This window comes from Columba livia, chromosome Z (genome assembly GCF_036013475.1).
Source record: "Columba livia isolate bColLiv1 breed racing homer chromosome Z, bColLiv1.pat.W.v2, whole genome shotgun sequence".
Lineage (NCBI taxonomy): Eukaryota > Metazoa > Chordata > Aves > Columbiformes > Columbidae > Columba > Columba livia.
Genome location: NC_088642.1, coordinates 43,536,075 through 43,561,983, shown reverse-complemented (window position 1 = coordinate 43,561,983; position 25,909 = coordinate 43,536,075). Strand labels below are relative to the sequence as shown.

The window sequence follows — 25,909 nt, the reverse complement described above, 5'->3', positions numbered from 1 at the left end:
GCAAGGCTGGAGAAATCACCTTTGAGAGGCACTGGGAAGACCCTGAAAAGCCCTCTTATATAACCGGGTCTGGACTTATCTCAAGGGTGCTTACAAAGCCTTTTGCTCTGGGCCTCCTGTGGTCAGAATTTAGGCACCAAGCCAAAGCCGTAGCTTGGGCCAAATGACAGGAAGTCACACTACCAAAATATTGTCAACAGAAGTTCATTTTTAATTCCTGTTTGGCACTTCATACTGTCAAAACTTCGGCCTTGTCAGATTTCAGTTAAATCAAACCACAAGTTCAGAAGTTATGGGAAATCGTACAGTGACCCACATATTACATTATTTTGTTTTCATTGGATACCACACAAGAAAAGCCTTTCAGGAATTTAAAGCGTATCTGCAGATGTGTAATAGATAAATGACAAAAGACAGTTTTCAGTCCCTGGGTAAAAGCACTCCAGTGTTCCCATGCAGGTGCATGCCCTAATTTTGCTGCCTTTGCTCCTGCAAGATTCACTAGCATAAAGGGATACATCACGGGGTTACTTTTGAGTCTGTGAACAAAGCTAGATAAAAGGATTGCAGCCTGAGATCCTGGGAGTACAAGAAAAGAGCAAAGAGTTAGAAATCTTAATATCTTGTTAAAAACTCAAAATCCAGCAAATTCATGATATTGCTTCTGTTGCTGCTTCTGGAATAGGACAAGGGCATGGATTGGACAAGAAACATGACTTGCTTATGGTGAACACCTGTTACTTTAGAGGAAGGAAATTTGTGCACAATTCCAAGAACACTAGTGACACGTGCATTTTGAGAGCCAAAAGAAGGCAGCCATTCGACCCATTATCTGCAACCAAGTGCCACCTTTGCTATAATTTTTATTGTTGATCTTTTTATTACCTGCATTCTCCAGAGTGATGAATGGGGAACTTCACTACAATTTTACTGCCTTGGATAACCTTATGGATCACCTGTGGGAAAATAAGCTAATTCCAGGTAAGCACAGCTCTCTGCCCCCACAACTTGCTACCTCTGTTTGTTCATATTGTAATATCATCAAAGATTTTAAGAGAGTTTTGCCAACACTGCTTTTCATAAAAAACATTCTTTTCCTACTTGCCTTTACCTCGTGTCCGTGTAAATGTAAACAGTGTGAGAAAAACACTAATAGGATGATTAACACAAAAGGTTTTACATTGCTCTCAATGGCAGTTTGAGATGTATGAATTGGGAAATGAGATCAGTTTGAGTAGAAAGTTTTGTACCCACTAATGTGTATCGAAAATGGCCAGATAAATGAGTACTCAAGGTATAGCTTCCCTTGAATTTCTGCAAACATGCTCTGTTTAAAGTTCCCTCTGAGCCCTGAATTTATGATGCTAAGTATTAGTATTGATTACTATAGTCATTGACAAGTGAAAATGTGTGAGCAGTCTCAAATCTGAAATATTCGTTGCAGGGACAAGTGAAAGAGAAAAGAAAGCTCATTTAATGATGCTGCTTCATTAACAAGTTTGTTTCAGATAGGGCAATAACGTCTTCATTCATCAAAAGGAGAAAACACCAAAAAATAAGGAGACCGGTCTTTTCTGTTTTTTTTAGGGTTTGAATTAATGGGGAATCCATCAGGATATTTTTTAGATTTTGAAGATAAGGAACAGGTAGTAAGATGGAGAAACTTAATTACACTTCTGGCCAGCAGATACATAGGTAAGTTACAAAAAAATAAAGAAAACAGCCCTGTTATTTATTCTATTTTAATCCCTTCTAACTACCTGAAGAAATTTTATATATTGTGATCGATTTCAAGACCCTGGATTTCAGCACAGAACAGGAAAAAAACCATGCCAGAACAGACAATGGGACAATAGCTGCTTTTTTTGCTGATCCATGACTAACGTCCTGAATGAGCAGTATGTTCTGGGTAGCACATTAGATCTGCCTCTGAGGACTGTTAATTCTGTTATGTTGTTGTGGTTGTAAACCACTAGCTTGCATTAGAACATAACCTTCATACTTCCCACATGCCAGCTTCAAATATGTCTAATGACACAGAAGCCTCAACCTGAATAAAGGCTAGGTAAGTGTTCTAACCACAAAGCTGTAATTCACATCACCTCCCTCTCACCTTTCATATTTTTCAAATATTGCTGCATTTCATTGAAAATGAGAGATCATTTTGAAACTACCAAAATCAAACTTCCCTCATTATTACAAAACAGGTAATATTTATACCCTGTTGTAGCTCTGGGTGCTGAACCTCACCTTCAGCCCTAATTGATAGGACTGTATGGATTAGTGACTAATTAATAGGATTGACTGAATATGCAGCTCACTTATAAATAAGCCCTCTCCTACAGATAGGTATGGGTTGGAGCATGTTGCTAAATGGAATTTTGAAACATGGAATGAACCAGACCACCATGACTTCGACAATGTGTCCATGACAGTGAAAGGTAAGTATGTTTTGGAGCCATTACTAGCATAGTGAACTAAGATGTGTGGGATGGGTGGAGGAGTGACAGTGAGAAAGGAGAGATGCTGGCAAAGAAGAAAGTTAGTTAGGAAAGATAAGGAATGTGAAAGGTGTACCTAGTCTGTTTTGCTAAATTCACATTACTGACTACACTTTGTTTGCTGCTTGGACATCATTTTCCATACAGAGATAGTAGAACAGGGAAAACAGAACACTAAGAAGATGCAGTTCATTATTTGGATATAAAGTAAGGTTGCTGGAGGTAGAGGGGTGAAGGGTGGAGTAAGGAAGACTGTTCTTTGACAGATGCATGCTTTGGGAACCTGTCCTCACAAGACTTTTGGAAGAAACTTGTGAATGCAGCTGAGATTTTGATGTCTTCTCGTGTTGTCAGTGCATAAGGGGAGAGTAGTCCCCGTTTGTGAGGACCTGCTGATAAAAGCAATAATAGAGTTGTAACATCTCTCTGTAGTTTCAGATCAAGGTTCTGTTTTGAGTTATCATCTTTAATATATCCATCTGCTTGGATTTCAGGGTTTCTCAATTATTATGATGCTTGCTCTGAAGGATTAAGAGCAGCCAGTCCTCTACTAAAATTTGGAGGGCCTGGGGATTCCTTCCACCCCTTACCCAAGTCACCTATATGCTGGAGTCTTCTGCGTCATTGCTACAATGGAACCAACTTCTTCACAGGGGAGACTGGTGTGAGGCTGGACTACATCTCTCTCCATAAGAAGGTCAGTCCAAAATTTCAGTTTAAGGCTATTTTTTAATCAGTTTAGTCCAAGTTATATTTTATTCTGATTTATGAAGTTGATTTCCAGATGAGTGTCCACCCTATACCACGGCTAACTATTTTAATGACACTTTGAAGATGACAGTTGCAAGGCTTCATCTCAGAGCAGATTTGCCTTTGCCCTGTTCCCAGGGGGAAACAACTCCCCCATCTCTTTTCCATTTTGTATTCTAGGAGGACCTCATGCAAACAGCATGTACTGTAATGGATTAGGTAAAAATAATAATACTGTCTGGCCCACAGCTCCTCAGGGATTCCAGGAACATGTTTTCAGAATATGTTTATGCCTGTGAGTTACGTTTGTGTGTTTACTACTGTTTGCTCATTTTCACTAAGCAGGTAGGAAATATTGTTGCAGGGAGGTGGAAGTTCTCTCAACATCTTGCAACAAGAAGTAGAAGCGGTTCAACAAATTCAGAAGCTGTTTCCAAATTTTTCTTCTGTTGCCATATACAATGATGAAGCAGATCCAATGGTTGGATGGTCCATTCCACAGCCATGGCGAGCTGATGTGACCTATGCAGCTATGGTTGTAAAGGTAACTCAGTTCACTGTCTTGTCACAGTAGGGTCTCCTGGTGTGTTAAGGTGGTTGCAAATGTAAACCTACAGTGAATTTTTAAGCAGCTACTCAGAAGAATAGATCCAACAAAAGAATAACTCCCTATTGATACAGCTGGAGTTTCCTCGAGTAATCTGTTTTCAATAACTTTATTTCATTTGTATTAGTATTCTTCATCTTCTCTTAAAAAAAAATAATTGAGAACTAGCCTTCCATGTGCTGCAGAATGTGTCAGATATTATATACAGTCCCTTAGTTAGATCCACCTGATAAGACTATATCCACATATCCTGTCTCCATGTAATACTACTGGTATCTTCTCACTACTGCTAGCTGTCACCTCCATTAACTGAGAAATTATTTTCCAGTTCCTTCATAAGTTTTATCTCATCAAGAGACATCAGGTTATAATTAAGAAGTCCCATTTTGCTATCAGCATAAGCCCATTCCTTGTCTTGGATTATACATATGGTTGTATTAATTACTAATAGTAATTACAGCTGTTGATCAGAAAAGCAATAGGAGAAGAGAATGCTCAGTGTTCCTGCCCCTGCAGGAAATGCAGCTTGGCCCCGGAGCAAGCTCAGCTCTTGCCCCTGCATAAAAGTACAGGGTATTTCAAAAAGGTGGACCTAATTTCAAATTGAGTCCATCTTTTTGAAACACCCTGTAGTTCCCACTGCAAGCCTGTTGTTTTGTGAGCCACTTCCTTATGCAGCATCCAGAGTCCAAGCGCCCGGACACTCGTCTAATAGGTACAAAGTAACTCCATAATTGGAGAACCATTTATATTTCATTCAGACGGTAAATCCAGACTACTAATTTAATATTCAAGACAGAGGAGTGTCATTTGTAGTGCGGTAACCAAGGAAATATATTCATAATTTATGCAGAGTTCTAGTAGTAGTTATTTCAGAGACTTTTTACTGGCAAAACCATGTGGATACTTCAAATTTTCCGGTGATCAATGTATCACCGAAAGAATAGTTTATCCGAGAATTGTGAAGTTCTTCAAATGCCTCTGAATGGCAGAGTGACAGTTCTTTTCAATACACTGTAAAGATTAAAACAAACAAACAAATGAACAAACAGCATCATGTGTTTTTTGGATTTTCTGCAGGGCAAAGTTCCATCTTCTCTATGACTTTGCAGGTAATCACCCAGCATCAAAACCTGCTCATTTCCGAAGCAAACAACACCATCAACTACACACTGCTGAGTAATGACAATGCGTTCTTGAGCTACTATCCCCATTACTTCACACAGCGGACCCTGACAGCACGTTTTCAGATGAACAATACAAAGCCACCTCATGTCCAGATGGTGCGGAAACCAGTGCTGACTGTCATGGGCTTACTGGCACTGCTAGGTATATTAAGCACTGATTAAAGAGCACATCAATAACCTCTTCTACCTAGAAGCTTCCTGCCTAAGGGAGATTATTTCAGCCACCTCACTATTGATAAAAGCAGGATTTCTCCTACCCTCTGTTCATCAGCTGTGTTAAGAAAGTGAAACTTCATTTCCTCTGATAAATTATTAGCTCAGGAGATGTTCCTGACAGTCTGCTATCTATTTTATTGAATTTACTGCTTTGTTTATACTCTCTGTATGACAGCCACTCCCTTTTTGTTGACTGGTACTTCCTCTTGTGCCATCACATCAGGCTGCAAATGACTTTATGAAATCCTCACATCTGGAAGAGCCATGCAGCAAACTAAAGGAAGATCTAAATTCACTGTTACATGCTTAGATGTTGCTAGCTGAATTGTTAAGCATAAAAATTGCTGTAGTATGTGCATGCTCTGCTGTTGCAGAATAGGTCTGACTGAATGCTATAACTGATAAAATAAGCTAGAATATAACTCAGCCTATCGATCCCTGTGTTTTGACGCTTCCTATATCAGAAGCTGATACAGGGCTGACTAGCAGTAACGCTTACAGAGTTGTCACATTTTTTGAAGGAGAAAAGCAGATTTTTGCAAAAGTGAACAGCGGTGAAGGTGAAAGCACTGAAAACAGCACAATTGGTGTCCTGGCATCTGTGCACACCCCAAGTGAGGTGCAACCCTCAGACAGCTGGCAAGCTACTGTACTGTTGTATTCAAGTGAGGATAACAGGACTTCATCCAACATCAGCACGATCATAGTGAACACCACCCGCTTTCCCAGACTTAGAGGTAAACAAACATCATGCAGACAGCTCACATAATTGATCTTTAAGGTAGAACAGCTCCTGCAACACTTCTGCTGAGTTGCCTTTTGTTGCAAGAGTGAATTTCATTTGCTAACTGTCTCTCATCTTTTGGGGACTCCAAGATTTTCTGAGGGATGATGGTGCTATTCTAGGAAAGGTTCTTTCCTAATGTCTGCAGTTTGACCCTGCTTTAATGGCAGCTGCAGGTGCAACTTTTTTTGAAAGCAATTAATCTCAGTGTCTTTGGCTGGATATTGCCAGGTAACAATTCCCTTACTGGAGTGACTCCAAGACAGCCAACGTGATTACACAGTTGATGCAGTTGACCAACAGATGTGTGTAGCATCTGTGCAAAAAATAAAAGGGTTTCAGTTCTGGTTGTGGAAGTAATATCTTGAAATATAAACTTGGCAAATATGAATCGTAGAGCCTTGTAAGAGTGCTAGCCTTGTGATCTCCGGTGGAAGCCAGGCTCTGAAGTGTTGAAATCACTTGAGAAGGTAGACTTGAACACCTTTTGCTAAATTTATTTTTGTTAATCTTTAAATACAAGTAAAGAGTTTACTCTCTTTCATTTGTGTTCCTAAAGAGCTAGTGTATGTGACATATTATCTGGATAACAACCAAACCAATCCCTACCTGAAGTGGAAGAAGCTAGGAAGCCCTGACTTTCCTTCCCCGGAAGAGTTTCAGCAAATAAGGGATGCTGAGGTATGACCATGTATTTGCTTGAAGTGTTGTAAGGGTAAAGTGGTTTTGAATTGGTTAACTACAGCTAAAGAGAGAAGAAATCAGCTCAGCTAGTCAAAATTTCCTTAGCCCACAGTCATGCACATTTCATATACATATGAAAATGTACTTGCAGTTACACAGAAATGTAGCTGATACACATCTGATGCCTTTATGTTTTACAAGAGACTAAATGTAGATGACCAACTTCTTTATTACTGGCATACCCTTAACCGAGGAGGCAGAGTTGCTTCAGAGCAAGTTCCACCTTGCTGAGCTTCAGTGAGCCTTGAGGCCCTTTCTGTTCTGTGTCCCCAAGTAAGTCACGTGGCCCTTTGTATGTTACAGAAGGGCCAAATTGCTGCATAGGAGAGTTGAAATGAACCTCCCCCAATAACAGAAAACAAACAGCTCCCTGTGCAATGAAACAACTATCCAGTGCAAGTTCAGAAGACCCTTGGCATCTCTCAGGGGCTCACCAAGAGGCCTGCAGTTTCCCCTCATCCTCAGCAGTTCTGAATGTGCTCCTGAGCCATGCTCAGATTACTTACTGGATGTGAGAATATGTGAGCAGCCTGTCACTTCATCTCCCTCTCCCATACTTGCCATATGCACTCAGATCCATGGCTTAAAATAAAAGAGGACACCGTTATACCCTTTGGGGCCCACAGACAGTAATTGCATTTTGATTTTAGTGTACAGTACTATGCCTTCTCTTCCCAGTCACCATAACCCACTATTGCTAAGGCCTGTGGGATACTGTAGGAGCTATCAGATCTTCCTTCAAAGAGGCACCTGCAAGGTCTTAGGTACTCTTGGCCATTATGTGAAACCTCACCCTCAGAGACCAGCTGAGTGGCTGTTGTAGATAGCAATAGCTTTCACTGCACACTAGAAATCCATAGGTAAGAGACAGGAGTGTGGTTTGGAAAGGCTAGGAGCCTGAAAAGAATGCACAGGAGGTTACTAAAAGTGGTAGGTTACACCTAAAGGCCATTTGTGATCAACCCAGTCTGTGAAATGGCCAAATGCTCTCATTCTGAAGAGATGGAAAACAGCCAAGATAGAAAAGTCTATTGGTAATTTAGAGTCCCAAAGTAAATACACAGTCACTTTACACTGGTGTAACAGTTGGCCTTCAGACATTGTAATAAGAGATTATTCACAACGCTTCTCTTTGGCTCCACAGGACCCGGTGACAACAGGCCCATTCCCATTTCCTGAAGGTGGCATCCTGACCCTGAAGCAGGACCTCCCTGTTCCGTCAGTCTTTCTTATCCACATCTGTGCAAGACCCAGATCTGTTCCTGATCAAGTATGTGTTGTATTCTACTGTCAGACCCAGCAGATTAGAAACTGCTTCCTGCTTTAAGTCTCATTAAGAAGAGCTGAACTATCATTTGGGCCTATTATTTGTTAGTAAATAAACGATTATTTTCTCCTTTGATGAGAAGACTTTCCAAGGCATAATTCAAGATAAAGCATTCCACAGCAAGTGGTAGGAGCCATCACTGAGATAGATGCAAGTTTATCCATTGTACTGAAAAGTGCAGTATGTTTTTAAAAATCACATCATGTGCTACCAGACTTGACAACAGCTCTCCAGTTAATAACTAATGGCTAAAAATAAAACGGAATCATGGCTGTTGTAGATTAGACATCTGTATCTGCTCATTCAGTCTCACCCATATTTATCGTGGTGCCAGAGCCTCTGAAGGTCTTCTGCAAGGTGGACAGGTTAGAGACATAGGCTACAAAGCCACAGACCCACAAATTTTGGGTTTGCCCTGGTCTCAATGGAAAAAGTAAAAGCAAATACTAAGGAAGGATGAACACAGAAGTCTGACCTGGCTGATTGGTTTGTACAGTTTTCTTACATGGACACGTGTCTTTGGACAGGTGACCGGTGTTCGTTTGATCCCTCTCACAAAGGGGCAGGTCATTGTGTTGTGGGATGATGGCTGCGTAAATTCAAAGTAAGTAGCTTTTAAAATAAAATTAATATAATCTAATAACCAGCATCTTACTCCCTAGATTGCCAGTAGTCCTAAAGTTGCCAGCAAGTGATTTCACAAATTAATGACTACTTGCTCCTTGAGAGATGCTACAGTGCATTTGTCTGACAAAATGAACTGTAGGACCTGCATGCAGCAACTGTGGTGGGCAACCCTGACTGACTTGTGGTCTGAGCAAGAGAATGTGCCTGTTGCTTAGTAGCATCCAATGGCATTTTTCAGGGACTTGCCTTCAGCATAGCAGACAGGAAGATCCATGATAAAAGTTACATTAGCAGCAGGTGTCTGGGTGGGATCTTGCATATCCCTGTAAGGGATGTGAGCTGGAAGAGAAAACCTGCAGTTCCTTGCTCCAGCAAGTTGTCCAAGACTGGAAACCCTCTGAAGATGCACTTTCAGAGGCGATCCAGTGTGCTTCCAGACTCTCTCAGGAAGGACTGACTTAGCTCCTTTTCAAGCCAGTCTCCCTAGACTCTTCAGCCTTGATAAACCTGGTTTGGGAGTAAAAGATGCTTAACAGTTTGTGATGCTGCCAGTACTCAATACAGCAAATCCACCTCTGTGTTCTTCTGTGTGTTGTTGAAGCCATGGTTCTTCCTAATACTGACAATTCATGCCATCCCACGTTTGGTAGGAATGGGTCAACTGAATATTTCATATAGCCCTGAGATTAGGATTTGATTGCTCATTGCTTTATCGGTTATATTTACTGAGTTGTCTGATCTTCTTTTTTAGATGTTTGAAGACATTTGAAGTGGAGTTCTCACCAGATGGAAAAGCATACCAGCGAATTAATTCCAAAGACACAGTATTCACTCTCTGGGTCTACAGTCCAGGTAAGGCAAGAATATGCATATTATTTAATGTCATGTCAATAGTGCCACTCATGAATGTGCGAAACATCATTTAGTAACTACTGAAGGTACATAGCTTCCTCATCACATGCACTCCTATCACAAGTAAGAGCACATCTCTTCCCTTAGGATGATGTTCTCAGTGAAAGCCTTTTCTCAATTCAAGAGGACATTATTAGGAATATTACCATGACTAAATTCCTTGTCACAGAAACGAAAGTTGCCCAGCTGTGGGGCTGCCAAGCTCCCTGAGAGGCGAAGCAGGACTTTTGTCACTATTTGTAGCTAATCTAGAAACATGCAAAAATGAGACCAAAAATTGCTCCACATGACTGGAGCTTGGTGTTATTCTCTTAGTAGTAGACTCAAGGCAACGCAAGTCTGAGGTTTGGTCTCAGTCTCATAGGTGTTGGTCATGCTTTTGCCTGCATTTGTACAATGCTCTTGTGGCAGGACAGTAGGACCAAACTGCCTTGGTAACACTCGCTTTGTACCACGGAGTCTGGAGGTGTTAGACTGCCTATGGATATGGCCACCTTCCATGAAGGGACTGGTTGTCTTGCATTTATTGTGTTTGCAGCTGTTCTAGGGGAAGGTCACAGTTCTGCTCTCATCATGGTCATGTGTCCCTGTTGCCATACCTTTTTATGGCTTGGCAATGTTGAGCTACTGAGGTGCTCCCTTGTATGAACAGAAGAGGTCCTCCTGTAGAACAGTTTGTGCTCGCTGCCTGAATACTTAGCCAGCCCTCTCTTTGCTCTTTCCTAGAGATTTCGCTTTGGCCCTGACTAACTGCCTTAAGTTTTAGATGTTTCACATTAGCGGGTAGCAAGTTTGATCTTTTTTGATGGGCTAAGCTTCTCCCAGAGCCTGTTGTCGTTTCTCATCAAGTACAGCCTAGATACAACAGGAACATATCCAGATGAAAAATGCTGAAAGGAAGTAGTGATATTTCCTTTGGGTATTTTTTTGTTGTTTTGGGGGCTAAAAAAGCCAAATGTGATCTAATCTGCAATGTGACTGTCCAACAAGTATGACTAATGAGCACTGGTCTGAGCTGTGTGAAACACAGACAGACCTTGCCTCACAGTGATAGTAATAAAGATCAGTTGAGAGAGGTTTTTGCCAAAAACACAAACTTACATTAGCGTGAGAAAGGCTTAGCGTCAGCAGTGGGTGCCTAATAAAGTTCAGAGCTATTATTGCAATGTAAATGCTACATAGGTAAGCAAAGACTGTAAGTCATGGCTAAGGCAAATCTCTGAAATTAGAATTCATTATCATCTAGTGGTGCAGATCTGGGGAATGTACCAGATTTAATTGTTCGTTTCAAAAACAAAAAAATAATAGGTTGCTTGAAAAGTCTTATATCTCAGCAGCCTTTATTGTCAGGTACTTCCTTCTCACTCATTTCTAGTGTTCTTTTTCTTTTAGAAAAAAAATAAAATACTAAAGCACACATAAAAATCAAGTAAATGAGAAAAAAACACTTACATTGCTTGTGAGGTTGAAGACTCTGATAGTGAAGGCTGTGTTCTTCGAACTGGATCAAGGATGAAAACCAGCAGAGTCACAGAACATCAACTCACATACCATTGGAGCAAGTGGTGCTGCTTCTGGAGTTGAGCAGAGGGCTTTCAGTCAGCCTGCATGCTTCTTGTTCTGCTTCTTTGTTTATCCTGTTCCAGAGGCAAAATCGCATCAGAAAGTAAGTCAGAAAAAAGGAGATTGCTAGTAGGGGGTTGCAGAAGATGTCGTAGCCTTCTTCCAAAGGCACTGCTGAGAAAGCAGTCCTGTAGCTGTACTCACCAATCCTAATGAGGAGAGAGGAGGTCCTAGGGCAACAAAACAAAAGAGCCAGTACTTGGCCATGAGGAATTTATAATAATTTTTAGTGAGGCAGGCACAGACACAGTTACATAGAGTGCAGAACTGATTTCACTACTTCCCCAGCCCATTCCACAAATCCACATTTTATGGGAGTAGTGCCTGCTCCGCATTCTCCAAGCATCACAGGTGTCAGCCTTTCACAGTTACCGTTTCTAACCTTTTCATTTGCAGGAGGCTCAGTCTCTGGCTTTTACAGAGTGCGTGCCGTTAACTACTGGGGGAAGGCAGGCCTGTCCTCTCTTTCTGTGGAGTATGTTGAAGCTTTCAAGTGACTCTGAAGAGTGATGCCTGGCTTGGTGTATGCTCCCCACAAACGACAACTCCACAGACAAAGAAACTCCTCCCAAGCTGAGGAGGGAGCATCAAAAGGACCTGATGAAACAAGTAAGGAATGTGAGTTAGAAGCAACTGCTCCTGTTAACTCTTCAAAGCTCAAAAGATAGCATTATTAAACAGCCAGAACTAATAGCCCAACTCTTACAGTTGTAAAAGACAGCTCTAGGACTGGGATTCAGCTTGGTCACTAGGAATTACGGGAATTAATACTTATTATTCCCCATTTTACACTGAGCTAATGGTCAGGACAACCCAAGGTTTATACAGGTCACAAACAGCAGCAGAAGCAGGACCATCACTTCACTGTATAAGTGAAGATGGCAGCAAAGGCACAAGGAAGACCTGAGAGTGAACTGCCAGGCTGTCCTGACATAACGGTTTGATGGAAACGCACACAGCAACCAGATGCATCCAGAGTATGAAGTAAAGGATCCCTGCTTCTCTGCTAGTTAGTCACACATGCCCCTGTGGGTTATTTCAGAGCGTTTACTGTGTCTTCAGATTTATGAGGTTCTTCAGCCTCTCACACAAGGGTTTGCACCCCGCTGTCACTGCAGTTGTGGCTGTTATTTGGATGCCAGAGCTATTTTGCTCCCACAGACAGAGGAAGGGGTAGCAGCTCATTCTCTGATGTGAAGAAGGAACAGGAAACTCTAGCCTCCAGGCTTCCCTGCATTTTCTGATTTCTGCTTGTGCCCAAGTTACCTGGTAGGACTGTGGCCACCAATTGCTGCCTCACTGTGGTAGAGGCCCCAACCCTGAAAGCCCTCTTCATCTCATTTCGGTCACTTAGGCTGGCCTTCTACAACCCTTACAGCTAATGTCTCCCCGCAGCATGCCTCCCCTCTCAGCCTGTAAGTGACCTGAGCCTTGGCTTTGGGTGACCAGGAGAAAGCTGAAGTGCTAGTGTTTTCATATTAGAGGAGAGCACACTCTTGAATGTGACAAGGCTGCTACTGACAACTACTTAGGAAATTAACCCAGAAGAGTTTGAGTTGCTGTGTTTTGCAAAGTATGTGTACAAGCATGTGATAGCCCCAGACCATGGGATACAGAACATGTTTGTCTGTCCTTCTAGCTGCCAAGCACTTTATGTAACAGCAAAGTTCCCTGAAATTGAAGGTGTGGCTTTTTACTTGCTCCTTTTTACAACGGGCACAGTTTGAAATGTGCTTTTAAAATGCTTGTGGACGGAAGGATAATGCCAGTGAAAACAGCTGGAGTGTTTTTCATGAGAGGAGCAACTAACACTGAGAGGTTGCACTAACAAATCCCCTACTGCTCTCCTTGCTGACCTCAGCCACCTCACCAACATAACAACAAAGACTGCGTATTTGATGAAACATCCAGGCCTCGGACAAAAGAACCCCAAGTTTGCACAGTGGGAGCAAGCTGAACTACCTCAAATGACCTTGTTTTTACAGAAAAGTATGGAAAAAGCCAGTATATATGAGATGAGGCCTGTATCTTGTTACCTTCTGGTTACTTTTTCATGTGCTTATCCTGAAAGTGAGCCTTAAAAGATTGGTCTTGTTGCAGAACTCAGATGAAATATTTCTTGCCTCACTGAAGTCTGAATAAAGACCACTTGTCACATCTCAGTCTGCTAATTCCTTGCCCATAAAGGCTTGTGCAGAACTTTTAAAATTTAATGTCTACATAAAAGTGCTAGTTAATACCTGAAACTTCAGCTTTCTGTATCCATCTGTCACTGACTCTGATAGGTTTTCAAAAATTGTGTGTTTAACTTTACCATCTCCTCCATTACCAGGCAGTGATCAGGCCTCCCTCACAGTTTCAGTTTTCATAAGTGCCAGACGTGCAGAGCACTAAGTGGGACGTAACAAGTGCTTGATAGTTCTGCAGCATCAGAACCAAAGCAAGACTGCAGAGCACTCAGGTGTGTCTCTTGCTGGCCATAAATCCAAATAGGAAAATCCAGTGGCAACTGCAAGATGAGATTGATTGCCTACTCTTCAAGCAAAAGCTTCCGAGGCTATGTAACAATTTTGCAACTGCTTGTTGAAATGAAAGCTAGGGAAATCCTTTCAAATTAGTGTTTTATATTGTCTAATTGTATATATACTTCATTTGTCACCATCCTTTGTGCCACCCAATAAAAACAGTTTTTAATCTTTAACATGAGCTGTGTAAAAACAAGATCTGATCATTGTGTTCTGGAAATTGCTTAAAACTCTTGTGTCGACAATTTAATCTTGGAAAGGAAAGCTTGTGCTCAGGGTATAAAAGGTAGCTTGATTGGTGCAAGTTCCAACATTACATAAAAATAAAGCATGAAGGGATTGTGACCGTAAGAAATTTAAAGGCTGATGTGGCAACTTAAATGTATAGATTGCCTCAGTTATCACAGCCCGGGGGAAACTGGTCTAACTCAACATGGTATCATAGCGTCAGATTTGAGGACTTGCAGTGTCCTTGCTGCGAGTACGTTCACTGATGTGTAAAGGACAATATCCTTGCAGGGTTCCTCCTGCTGTTGCACAGTGGCCTTTCTGCCAGCACTGAAGGACCTTTTGAGGGCAAAACAACAGTCCTTTTCATTTGTAAGCAGCTTTTTCTTTTCTCTTGTTAGTGGAAAGTTTGTGCAGGACTGAAATTATGACCTAGGACGTACACACACACTTAAGACCTGTAACATAAGGTTTGTTCTTATCAGCCAGCCCAAGCAGCAGACAGAAGTGTGTACCCAAGAAGTGTGTACTCTGCATGTACCCAAGATGTTTTATGTTGAACTCAATGGAATAACAACAGAAGTGTAAATCAGAATACACTTGTAGCTGCCTGCCCTACCCTACCTTGTCTTTCACATTTCCTGCAGTCGCTGGAGAGAAATGGATATGAGCTACCTACCATGTGTTTATTAACTCACCAGATCATATGATGAGGGCTTCCATGTTGTCCTGATGGGAACATGTTCCCTCAGTTCCTCCAAAAACAAGGCAGATTCCTGGGGCACATATAACTCCACAGTTTATTCTCCCAGAATCACCACTATCCTCCTGCAAACCTGGAGGTAGAACCTTGTGTGGCTGAGAAGGGATTTCACTGTCTAACTCATCTAGATAGAACATACCAAGCACAGTAAGGATCAACTTGGAACTGCATATAGATCCTTCTTGCTAGAACTCCCATCTGCTCTGGTCATGTAGTTATTATACCTGTAGACATCAAAAATCCCAATTCTCTAGGACGGGTAGTATTGGTCTGAATATCCTGGCCAAAGGTCAGGCTCCTTCAGCTAAGGGTTAGTGTTGTGTAATCGCTTGTGATACAAGTCCTAAGTTCACATATCTCCACCCCAATACTTCCTTTTGAGAGAGGGAGGCAGGTGGTGAACATTCAGTCAATGCACTGACCTTGCACTTGGCCCAGCACAAAAGGTTGATATTTTTTTCAACACTCAATAGTCTGTGTAGTTTTTTGTTTGCATTGCCTGCTGCTGCTACTCTTCTGTTTCTGATCTTAGCTTTAGGTGGTAGTTCACCATCTTGTTCCATGTCAGGATAGCTTTACCTAGACCAGAAGAGCAAGGAACACCTTTATTTGATGCTGTCCAAGAGCCTTAGGAGTCCTGCCTGGAAATCCAGGGAAATACAAGCTTGAGAGGCTTCCCTGCATCCCTGGGGTAATGCCTCTGGCCTTGGAGAAGAGTCTTTAGTCATTGTTTTTTATGCTCCTTCGAACAGATGCAGTAGATTATAATTAGATTCTGTAGGTAAGATTGTGCAAGAATCTTTCAGAAGCTGTTTTGTAGGGTAGTGCTCTGAAGGTCTTTGCTCAGTATCAACCTTGTACCACATACCTTTTGAAAGCCTCAGGAGCAGGAGCTGTTTAGCATGGCCTTGCCTCTATGCTTCGTAATCATGACCTGTGCTGACAAACCACAGGGTTCAGCAAGGTGCTGAAGGTGTTCTGGACTGGTAGTTTTATTAACAGGAAATGTTCAAAGTGAGTGTGATTTTACCAAGAGCAGTGGGAAACTTATGTCAAAAATATTGACTCAGATTACCCTTTTCCTACACACAGTTGTCTAGATAATATTCTTTTGGTTCCCTCTATCTGTAAAATTATTGCCCATAAAACCTGTCGGTTCTAGATCTTTCAGTTCTATACCTTTCAGATACTGGAGGCTGGATTATGAAGGCCGTGGTGAGTAAATGATTGCTTATTTAATTAGAAACACAAGTAACTGCTCATTCAAAGCAATGTCCCAGTGTTATTGAAAGGAACATCTACTTTATTGCATTTGTGATTCAGAAATACTCTATGCAGACTTTTGAGTATTTAGATGTACCAGGACTAACCGTAAGATATTACCAGGCAGCAAGGATCACACTGTCAGCTTGATCTCAGAGTTGTTGTTCAAGAGGATTTCTTAGCTTTGGAATTTAAATAGCAACATTGATGGGAGAGGTATGTTGTGAATGCCAGGACCCTGCAGGCACCCACAAGGCTTTGCTGCTTTGTGCAGCCTCACCTGGGATCTGCACTCCCATTCTAGCCCTTGCCTATGGTCCACAAACCTTCCTGACCTCAGCCCAGGCCCCTACCCCTTTGAGAGCCTTTCTGCAGGTAGGTCTGCGTCTGACCCACCCTCCAGTCCTGTTTCTCCTAAGAGCTTCCTCGCAGTCATGCCTGTGCCCTGCCTTGTACCTTGCTGCCCATGCTCACTGACTGGACCTCCCACGTGAACTCCCTAGACCCACCCTGTCATTGTGCATTTGTCTGATGATCAGCACTGTCAGGTGACCCGTCCCTGTCAACCCCCCTGCTCTGCCCCCCCTGCTTGATGCCAGGGAGGGACGCTGCCATGCCTGTGCTGCGGCCACCCTTGGCTGCTATCTCACCTCCTCTTGGTGAGCAGCTGCACTCTTCCTGCTCCCTAACAGGACAGCAGATAACAAACAGCAGTTCCAGAGGTGTTTTTTTTTTTTAAAAACATTTATTGACAAATGCCACTTTACGTATTGCCTTGAAAAGTCAAATATCAATACTGTATTGCACGTAGTTTACAAAATCCCCGATATTTTCTTGTGTTTTTCAGGAAAATAGCACTAGTCCACACTATTATTTTTTTATTAGCTGAGTAGCAACTTCAAGACCAAGAGGTCTGGCTTCTTTGTTTAAGGATAGGATCAGAAGTGTACTTTTAGCAGGCCCCTGGAAAGAAAGAAAAGTAAACTTTAGTCCTTGTGAGAAAATTTGCAAAGAAGTGCTTTAACAGCCTTTTAGTCTTCAGTGAAGCTGTAGCTACAATGTTCCTAGGATACTTCTGAATCACAGAAAAGCATTAGAATGGGGGGGTTGCAAAAGTTGCTGTTTGGATTGCTCTTTGTTGGCATAGCACTTGTGCAGGCTTTGCTAGTTCCAGCTGACCATGAGTTTCCAGCTTACATGAGCACCTGGACGTGAGCCCACAAACCAGCTCCCCTCCCTCTGCTACAGTTAGCAATATGGAGGGGCAAGGGGCAGGGGTGTCCATACCAATCTCATAATCTTGGATGATGCCAGTACCTGCTCTGTAGTGGAGGACGGACTCACACAACAAGATCAGCTCCCATGCCTCCAGAAAAAAAGCTCTCACAAAATGAGCTTTAGACATGCATGTGTGTAACAAAACTGATGACTTTAACTGACAGCAGACAGTCAGAACCACTGCTCAGAACCCCTCATCTCTGCTACTCAGACCGCCCAGAAGATAAACCATGGTGGAGCTAAGAAGAATAAGGTTACTCCTTTCTGGAGGCAGCTTCTCCTCCTTTCCTGGAGGACAGTGCACAGAGCTAAGGTAAGGTGCTGTTATCCAGGTGGCCTAAACAAGCATTTTGAAGTGCAGAAACACCAGGTTGTTACACCTGTTAGAGTTGTTACACCTATTAGAGTAACAAAGCTGATCTTCCTCTGGTAGTGTGCCAGTTTCAGCTTACAGGATTCCTGTAAGGGCAAACATAAGGCTGCGGAACCAGCCTGTAACAGGCTTTCTGCTTTACATGGACTTCCTTTTGCAGCCATTGTCTTATCAGATATAACATGAAAAAAAAAAAAAAAGTTGCTAAGAGAGTGGACTTTGATTTGCTACAGTTCTGTTGCATTTACAGCAAATGCAACCACCTACTCTACAGGCTGCCAGTGCAGCCATTTAAGTGGGTTTGCTCATCAGCCCAAAGTACCTGACTGAAGCACGGGCTGGAACTGGCCAGACATACAGATTTCTTCCTGCTTCTGACGCACAATGCGCTGAATGGCTGGGGGGAGGCCACGGGGGTTACGTGAGAAGATCAGGGAGTAGCCATCATCACAAGACCCATCCTCCTTTAGACTGCGGCAGGCATAGGTAATGGCGTAGTTGTCATAGTCGGTGTCAATCACCCAGTAGTTGTCGCCTGAAACATCAGAACACTTGTGTTCGTCGTGGTGGGCAAAACAGAGCAGAGGTGAACCTAGCCATCCCACAGGGAGACACCTCACTTCGGCAAATGGCAGGAACAGCTTCCCAAAAGATCTGAAGTCACCTCCCACACCCAGCTTATCTCCACGCCCTGAACTGGAGAACTGGGACAAGCACAGCGCATCTTGACTACATGTTGGTCTCCATGATGCTCAGTGCATTTCACCTTTGATTTCTTAGGCTAGAAGTATTAAAGACTAGGACTTTCCACATTTTCTATTACAAAAAAATGGCTTCGTGTTTCTCACATGAGGGGCAGGGCATATAGGTTAAGTTTTGGGCATCCGGATTACACTTCCTATCTGAGAAGCCTCAGCAAAGCATGTCTCCTGTCTTCCAGCCTTGCTCAACTAAATGCATTTTGTTGTGGTTAATCTGCCAGTACTCAGTCAATTTAATATTCCTTTCCAGTACTCAGTCAATTTAATATTCCTTTCTTATGCATTAGCAGGCCAGGTCCTGCCCAACGTCCACAGTTGGAGCCTTGCAGCTATGGGAGACTCAGGCACAAAGTATGGGGTTTGCAGGGTACAAAACTGAGGTTCAGCAATTTCTGCAAGGGGAACTTGAGTTAACAGCTCCATTTTGTTGAATCCAGCTGTGTCTCCCTGAGAAGAACTGTGCCTGGCTGCTGGAATGCAGATGTGAGTCTGCATGTCGCCTCCCTCTAACTATGAGGAGTACAAGGATGACTGATCCTCTGCACCTTTATAATGCCCACTGTGGGGCAGAAAGTATTGCTTCCCTAGGCTCATCACCCTACTTGGCTGTGCAAAACCCATGTATGTGTCCCATTGCCTCTAAGCTGCATCCTCCTTGTTAATATATATGGATATATTTGTTGGGTCTGTGAGGAGTCTCTGGATACTGACCCTTCTATGGAGGTAAATGGTACTGCTTCAATAAAGAATCCCCCCAAAAAAGGATGCTTTGTCTTCACTTAGAGCAGTCTGAGCTCAACTGTTTTTTCTGGTCATATACTGAAACACACAAATCTGGGCAGCTGTAAGCTACTCTCCAGCACCACAAGGCTGAAGCTGTTCACTCACCACCACTGGAGAGGTAGCTGGCCAGGCCCTGATAAGTCATGTACATTTTTGCTGGAGTGGTTGGGTCAGGTACTGTATATTGAGCAGCCATGTCAGCACAGATCACCCAGAACCTGCAACAAGATCCATAAGACTGAAGGTAAAACCCTGTGGCATGTGGGCTTCAAATGAATGTCCCTCATTCAGGACTTAGGCAAGAACCAAGCTATAGTTCAGCACAACTGCCTCAGGCATGGCCGTGGCCTTTCTTCATACAAAGTCACTGTTTGTCATTAAGTAATGCAAAACTGTGACAGTGGCCCCATCACTGACAGTGCATTGTTGCTGTCTGGTCCCCTCCTCTGCTGTGCAACCATGCTGTGACTGGGGCAGTACCCTGATGCTCCTTCAGGTCAGCAGGCTTTTTACCACCCATTTCTGTGCAAGCAGACAGACAATGAGCAAAACGATGGAAGTAATTTTTTGATTCCCTGCTAGCAGTTTGCAGAGCGAGCTGACCTGCTTTTGGGCTCATTTACTGTGTCCCTAGGCAGAGTCAGGGAGTTGTCTCTTCTCTCTCGAACCCTTCCTAGCTCTATTGGCACAGGGACATCTGTTACAACACAGAAATAATTACAGCCATTCTGCTGTCCAAGCTAGTTCAAGGCCTTCACACAGACTGTGGAAAACCTGTGGGTGCCCAAACAGTCTGCCTTCATTGTCCATTTCTTCTAATGCCCTTCTTTGATTGGTATCTTTTTGCCTTGAATACCAACTACATCTTAGCGTAGTTTGTCAAGCATTATCTGGATTTATGAAACTCTGGAAGGTTTTTCATTCCCTTCCTTGGACAGGCTGCACTTCTTCTTTACCTTGCCATTGCAGAAATAAATTCGTGGCAGCCCTGACACCCCACTTGGTTTTTGAAGAGACCTTTCAGGAATCTTCCCACCCACACTATGTGGCATGCCTGCAAAGCTTCATTTGTTCCATGCCAAAATATCCTGGAGTGCTGTGCTGTTATGACTTACAAGGTTCATAGCCATGTCCTCTATTCTGTTATTCATGCAGTTAGACAGTTTCGGTAGCTAATGCACAACAAAACCAGTGCTAGCCTACTGAAAGCCCCAGATTTTCTTTTCTACACCCAGAAAGCTATTTAATCCCTTTAGATGCTTTAATTCCGTATAGTAACCATGACCAACAGGCAAAACTCTAAAGTTTCTTCCATCTATCTGTTCAGACGTTGCAAGGGCATCCAAGAGTTAACCACATGTTTTCCTCAGAAGTCTGTCCAACACTGCATTGAAAGATCTGTGAAAGTAATGCTCATTACACTTCTCCTTCTGAATCTCTCAGTGAAATGAGAGCTGCCTTGCACTCGCAGTCCCACAGGTTTTGCTAGTTCCTCTCACATGGTTGCAAGTCATGTACCTAACTGCTTCATCATTCAAGTTTCACTTTATAACTGACATTATGCTGTAGTTTTGTGGTGCACCCAGACAAGAGCTAGGCTGAGAAGTAACCCAGGACTTGAAAGTCTCTAACCTCTGCCTCTAATATATTCCCTTGATTGAGCTTCCGTTTTTGATGAAGAAAACCCAGTCATGTTGTGTACTCAGGACAGATCGCCTTCCATATTCCCCTTCTCTAACACCTCAAGGCAGCAGCTAGAGCTGAAAGTCAAAAGACCTCACCCAAAAAGCTTCACTCGGCCTTTGGAAGATGCTGTCATAGTGCCATCTTCCTCCACGGTGTATTCAGCAGAGATGTTGTCCTGAAGGAAAAGGCCTTCTGGATCCTTCTTGGCCAGGGCGTACCATTTCCCTGCATACTAACATGAAAGACTATTAATATCTGGATTAATCACCATAGGAAGATTAGCACAAAAGCAATTTTGTAAACATAGAGCCCTTCTCACTACCCATTGCCTGGCCTATGAAGGACGTCTGAGTGTCTATGTAGCACACAGGTCCTGCTACACCATCTGGTGAACCCTTGCCTCTGTGCCAGAAGGAGTGGGTGTAGCAGCTCTGCACTTCTGTGCACACATACTCTCATCACATGAGACATTCCTATCACAGTGACCTTAACACTGAAAGCTTCTCCCATCCTGAGATGCTGGCTGGAAGTCAGGCCAGTTCTTCCCTGTTCCCATTCAGGCCCCTGCTTTTCTGTGGAAGATGCCATCAACAACACTAAATTGTAGCCACAAAGACCTTTAGCAAGCTGTCTGGAGGCAGCCTTGTGGCTGTGGGGGGGCCACAATCGATCTCTGACAGTGAAAAGGATCTGCCCAGCAAAGCAGAAAGTGATGGCTTTGTACACTGTAAAGAAAATAGGAGGTGTTGGGGAGACTAGCAGCAAGCAGAATGAAATGAGATTAAGGGGAAGAAAATTTATAGGAAAAAATGGATCCCTGAAAATCCCTGAAAAGCTCTATCTAGTAAAATGAAAAAAATATTTAAATGGGTGAATGACAGACAGGAAGGGCCTCAAAAGTAATGTTGCTAGTAAAAATAATAAGGAAAGCAGAACTTAGCTGTGTTAAATTTAGCTCTTCAAGGAAGCAATGAGATCTCTTTGTCAAGTTCCATACATAAGCCTGAAACACAATGTGTGATTCCCAAACATGGAAGACTGAGACAAACATTGACTTTTTAAAACTGGGATGTTTCTAACGCTCTCCTCAGACATGGGTTTGTTTCCAACAAAGACAATCTTGTATAGAGGAAGTTCTGGCCCCACTCCAGCTGCAGCTGGAAGTGATGTTTGCTGAGAGACGATCAAAATAGGTTCTGGCACACCTGTCTGGATCTTTCCAACACCAAGATAGCCCTGATTTCCTCCTCAGAGGCAGGCAGATTAAATGCTGTGTTTAAACAAGAGCCAGTCTGTGTTCAGGATAGCTAACTAGATAAATTTTCAGTTTGCTATGACTCCCAAGAATGGCTGGTGGTGGATGCAAATCCCCCAGGGCATGTGTTTGGGCTTTCTCTGGGATCAGGGTCTAAATTATTTCACTCACGGTTTCGCTCAAAGTTGAGATCTGTGCTGAGCTTCAAGCTAATGGAAGATGACATCTAACAGACTAGCATCCCTGACTTTCAAGGCCAGCTTTACCATAATGCTCAGAAGGTTAAACAGCAGTGAGAAAAACAAACTACAAGAACAGCGTCTGAGAGACAACATACAAAAGAAGTTAACTTATGGTAATTAACCCCTTTAGATTAACACAACTCGTAACCTGGAAAAACTGTTTATATATGAAGCTTCTTCACATGTACTGTTGCTGTAACCATAATTACCCTTTTTGGATCAAAATTGTCTTTCACAGCAAAAGACTCCACTGCGCAGGTCTGAGCTAGGCTGTATTCAACAGTGGAGAAGACCGAGGCCAAGAAAACATACTGTGTGTATTTCATTCTGCAAGACAAAAGCAAATGTGAAGTTTTATTTCATGCAGTAGGTGTGGGTAGCTAGTGCTGTGCCTACAGAAACATTCTCCTCATTTTAAAACTAGTTTATTTCCAGGCTGAGTAGGCTATTAAATCCTCCATCAAGAAGCCACCGTATTGTGGTGCCTAAATCCAGTCAAAACTGAGCATCAATGGCAATTACTTTGCCAAACTATTTTGCTTCTTGGTAGTAGTATTGCCTTTCATTACATTTTTACATTATAGATCAACCCAGACTCTGGATAAGGTTGGTAAAGACTGATAAAAATTTGAATTTTTGTTTTCACAAGAAGAATAATGTTCTGATGAGCTCTGGCAAAGCACTGTAGGTTGTAAGGATGTTATTTCATGGTGGTTGTCCACTTTGCTTTCAAAAGCAGCAAAGCTGTGTTCTTTATGGCCAATTCTCATCATCAAAATAGGCTCTTCCTAACTGCCTAGTCTAATGGCAAAATACACCTTGTTATTGTCTGCCATCAGACCATTCTCTCTACAATCATGAGAAACAATATTCAGTGTCTAGAGGCTTGGTCTACCATTGCAGCACAGCCACAAGGTAGCCATGGCTTTATTTGTCTCCTTGAGTATCCCAGCTCATCTGTTTCCCAACACCTTTGTTTCTCACACTTTGGGAAGAAAGCACCTGCACATACATTCTTGCAAAGTATTTGATTCTGAATACCTCTTCTGGTGCCAAGATAAAACACAGTTACCTGAAACCTGCCTGCAGCATCCAAGCTAAGCTACCATCCCAGGACTTCCAAACAACTGAGCAGCTATTCTGTTCTCAGCTGCTGCCCTGCAAGCTGCACTTCCTTGCTGCAAGATGTGCTGATCTGGCCCTCCTCTGAAGAGAGACCTACCTGTTGGGGTAGAGGTGTCGGAGAGGAGATCCCTGAGACAACTCTGCTTCAGTCTTTCGGCTGCAGTCAGCAGGACAGTTTTGTGTCAATTGCCCTCCAGCTGCCTTTAAATAATGAATCTGCAAAGGCACTAATTGGTTATTTTTGCTTGTGTGCCTGAGTAAAACGCTTAATCTTGGATAATCCATTATGTAAAAACAGACTGTAATCCTCACACTGGTGGGTCTGACTACTATACTAATACGAACACAGCTTTTACATAATGGAAGAAGCTGCATAGAAAGCTAATAAGTCTATTGATGTGATTGTATCACACCTTTATCTCATTGAAGTCTTTCTGCTTCTAACACGTGTCAGGAGAATAAGCATAGAGCATTAACCAGAGAAACTCATGGACTATATGTACTCATCTGAATAGGCACGTGTTCGTATTTGATAGGTATGTAATTAGCTCTTCCGATATATGCACCATCAAATAAAGCTGATCCTTGCAAGAGTCGAAAGGCGTTATGCATTATCTTCTGGGGAAAAAAATATATTTCTCCTTTACACTGACATCAAAATCTTAAAGTCCTCACTTCTCCTGTGCACATTCTTCCCAGCTTACCTTATCAACATTTCCAATTACATAAATACTACAGCTCTCTCCTTCACAAGGTCTTCTTCCTAGAAGCCTTCCATGGGGATGCAATAAAGCACAAAAAAACAAGAAGGCAGAAACAGCTAGAAATAACTTTTTGGTGGCAAACTTTGCCTGCTATTCTCATAATTTCCCCAAGTGCCCAGAGAATCTCCCCAACTGCAAAGGTTGGCAATGTACTCTTTCTACCCAGGCTCACCTGGCAGACTTAAGACTTCAGAGGCTCATCTAGGAGTTGCCAGCACTTGCAGCTGTTTCTCTCGCTGGGCTGGTGGGTGGTGGGAAGCCTTGGACATACCACTAGGGATGACTCTGTAGTTCCTATAAAGGCCTAGGAATCCCGAACCTCCTGGTACTGATCTAGCAATCTGCACATTCAGAGCAAGGCTAAAGCCTTCTGAATATGTTGGATTTGCTGCAGAGATCACTTACAGCCTCTGGCCCAGGAATTCCTGAAGAAAAGCATGCAACCTCACTCCATAGCTGGTGTGAACTGTACTGCTTTCCAGACAGCTTGTTTAGTGTTGTCCATTATCTAGGAAAGACAATTCTTGCTTCCTGACAGAGAAAGCTTTTGGCCTCTGTGCAGCTTCCACTTACACTTTAGAGGGAGGCAATAATACTTCGCATGCTCAGAGGGACTGAGCATATCCTGTGCATGCCATCTGCATCACTTCAAAGGCAACCTGGGCAAGTTCAAAGGGGAATGACCTGTTGGTAACTGTGGCAGGAAGGTGAGAGCACCCATTCTAGGCCAGGGTTGACCAAGATCAAGCACCACAGCATGTCCCCTTCTTCCTGATGGAGGGGCTGGGTGCAGCCTCCATGCCCTCCTCAGCCATGGTGGGACCACACCATCACAGCCTGGGCTCTTGGCTTTTTATACATGTTTTTCTTTGGGGCAGGTGGAGCACTTTGGGTCTGGCTTGTGTTATGCACAATGGCCCCTTCTTTTCCCTGGGTATTTTGGCTGGGTTTATCCAGGGACACCAAGACCTGGAGGTGTGGTGAGATGGCACACACCCAGCTGCTGCAACGAGGTGCCAGCTGCTTCATGTCCTGGGCAATGTGGATCTACCTTGTCTTTTCTGTCCTTCCCGGACCCCTTGCACACACTGTGCAGCCTACTTTCATCTCTGCTGGCACAGTCTCCTTTTACTTGCATCTTCTTCACCAGCAGCACTTACTTCATTTAGAAGTGAAAGTAAAATCAACAGAAAACCCATTCTTTAAAAAGCATGGCTACTTGAAGAATGACATAAAAAGTAACTTCTTAAAGTGCTTTTTGAGGGCTAGATGCCCATGAGATCTTCAAAAGACATTCCCCAATGCTAAATCTAAATGCAGAAGTGCACTTTTCCACCCTGACACAGAGATTTAAGAGTGAACTGTAGTGTTTTCTGGAAACTAGAAGGGTTTTGAAAAACTTACCACTTCATCTGTTTCCAATAAAAAAGATTAGTTTATATCTGCGTGAGACATAGGTGACACTTGAAGCCATGCTTAGGTGACTACCTAATCCCCCAGGGATTAGAGACATGTTAATAATAGCTAATCGCAGCACAAGATTTTGCTTGGTGACCATAACATCTGTCACTGAATTATCTGCTGT

At 42.9% G+C, this 25,909-nt stretch overlaps 3 protein-coding genes across 7 annotated transcripts in view; 1 reads left to right on the top strand and 2 right to left on the bottom strand.

Annotated features, from left to right (window-relative positions):
- Positions 1-11,800, bottom strand: part of SLC26A1 (solute carrier family 26 member 1) — a 40,043-nt gene extending 28,243 nt beyond the window's left edge. For both annotated transcript variants that reach the window (XM_065045607.1, XM_021281672.2), the window contains exons 1-2: positions 11,661-11,800; positions 11,108-11,292 (exon numbers count right to left, since the gene is read on the bottom strand). The gene's annotated coding sequence lies outside the window, so the exon portion shown is untranslated. The remainder of the gene's footprint in view (positions 1-11,107; positions 11,293-11,660) is intronic.
- IDUA (alpha-L-iduronidase) overlaps positions 1-13,979 on the top strand; it is a 48,959-nt gene extending 34,980 nt beyond the window's left edge. For 2 of the 3 annotated variants that reach the window (XM_005514160.3, XM_065045608.1), the window contains 12 exons: positions 899-981; positions 1,588-1,695; positions 2,346-2,441; positions 2,996-3,198; positions 3,616-3,795; positions 4,971-5,187; positions 5,783-5,998; positions 6,605-6,726; positions 7,934-8,059; positions 8,644-8,720; positions 9,495-9,595; positions 11,675-13,979. In XM_005514160.3, the coding sequence (XP_005514217.1) occupies positions 899-981; positions 1,588-1,695; positions 2,346-2,441; positions 2,996-3,198; positions 3,616-3,795; positions 4,971-5,187; positions 5,783-5,998; positions 6,605-6,726; positions 7,934-8,059; positions 8,644-8,720; positions 9,495-9,595; positions 11,675-11,775 (1,630 nt within the window). In that variant the 3' untranslated portion in view covers positions 11,776-13,979. The remainder of the gene's footprint in view (positions 1-898; positions 982-1,587; positions 1,696-2,345; positions 2,442-2,995; positions 3,199-3,615; positions 3,796-4,970; positions 5,188-5,782; positions 5,999-6,604; positions 6,727-7,933; positions 8,060-8,643; positions 8,721-9,494; positions 9,596-11,674) is intronic. The other variant, XR_010468879.1, reaches the window with a different exon arrangement.
- A 2,785-nt stretch (positions 13,980-16,764) lies between these two features.
- LOC102090023 (purpurin) lies at positions 16,765-23,779 on the bottom strand. 2 transcript variants are annotated; one of them, XM_005514161.3, is made up of 6 exons: positions 23,658-23,779; positions 22,645-22,762; positions 21,034-21,170; positions 19,358-19,470; positions 18,031-18,243; positions 16,765-17,020 (listed from the first exon to the last, which is right to left on the bottom strand). In XM_005514161.3, exons 2-6 carry the CDS (start codon positions 22,759-22,761, stop codon positions 17,010-17,012), a joined length of 591 nt encoding a protein of 196 aa, XP_005514218.1. In that variant the 5' UTR covers position 22,762; positions 23,658-23,779; the 3' UTR covers positions 16,765-17,009. The 2 variants fall into 2 exon arrangements, with proteins under 2 accessions (XP_005514218.1, XP_064901683.1); XM_065045611.1 differs by lacking the exon at positions 16,765-17,020 and having other exon boundaries at positions 18,002-18,243.
- Positions 23,780-25,909: the final 2,130 nt, after the last annotated feature.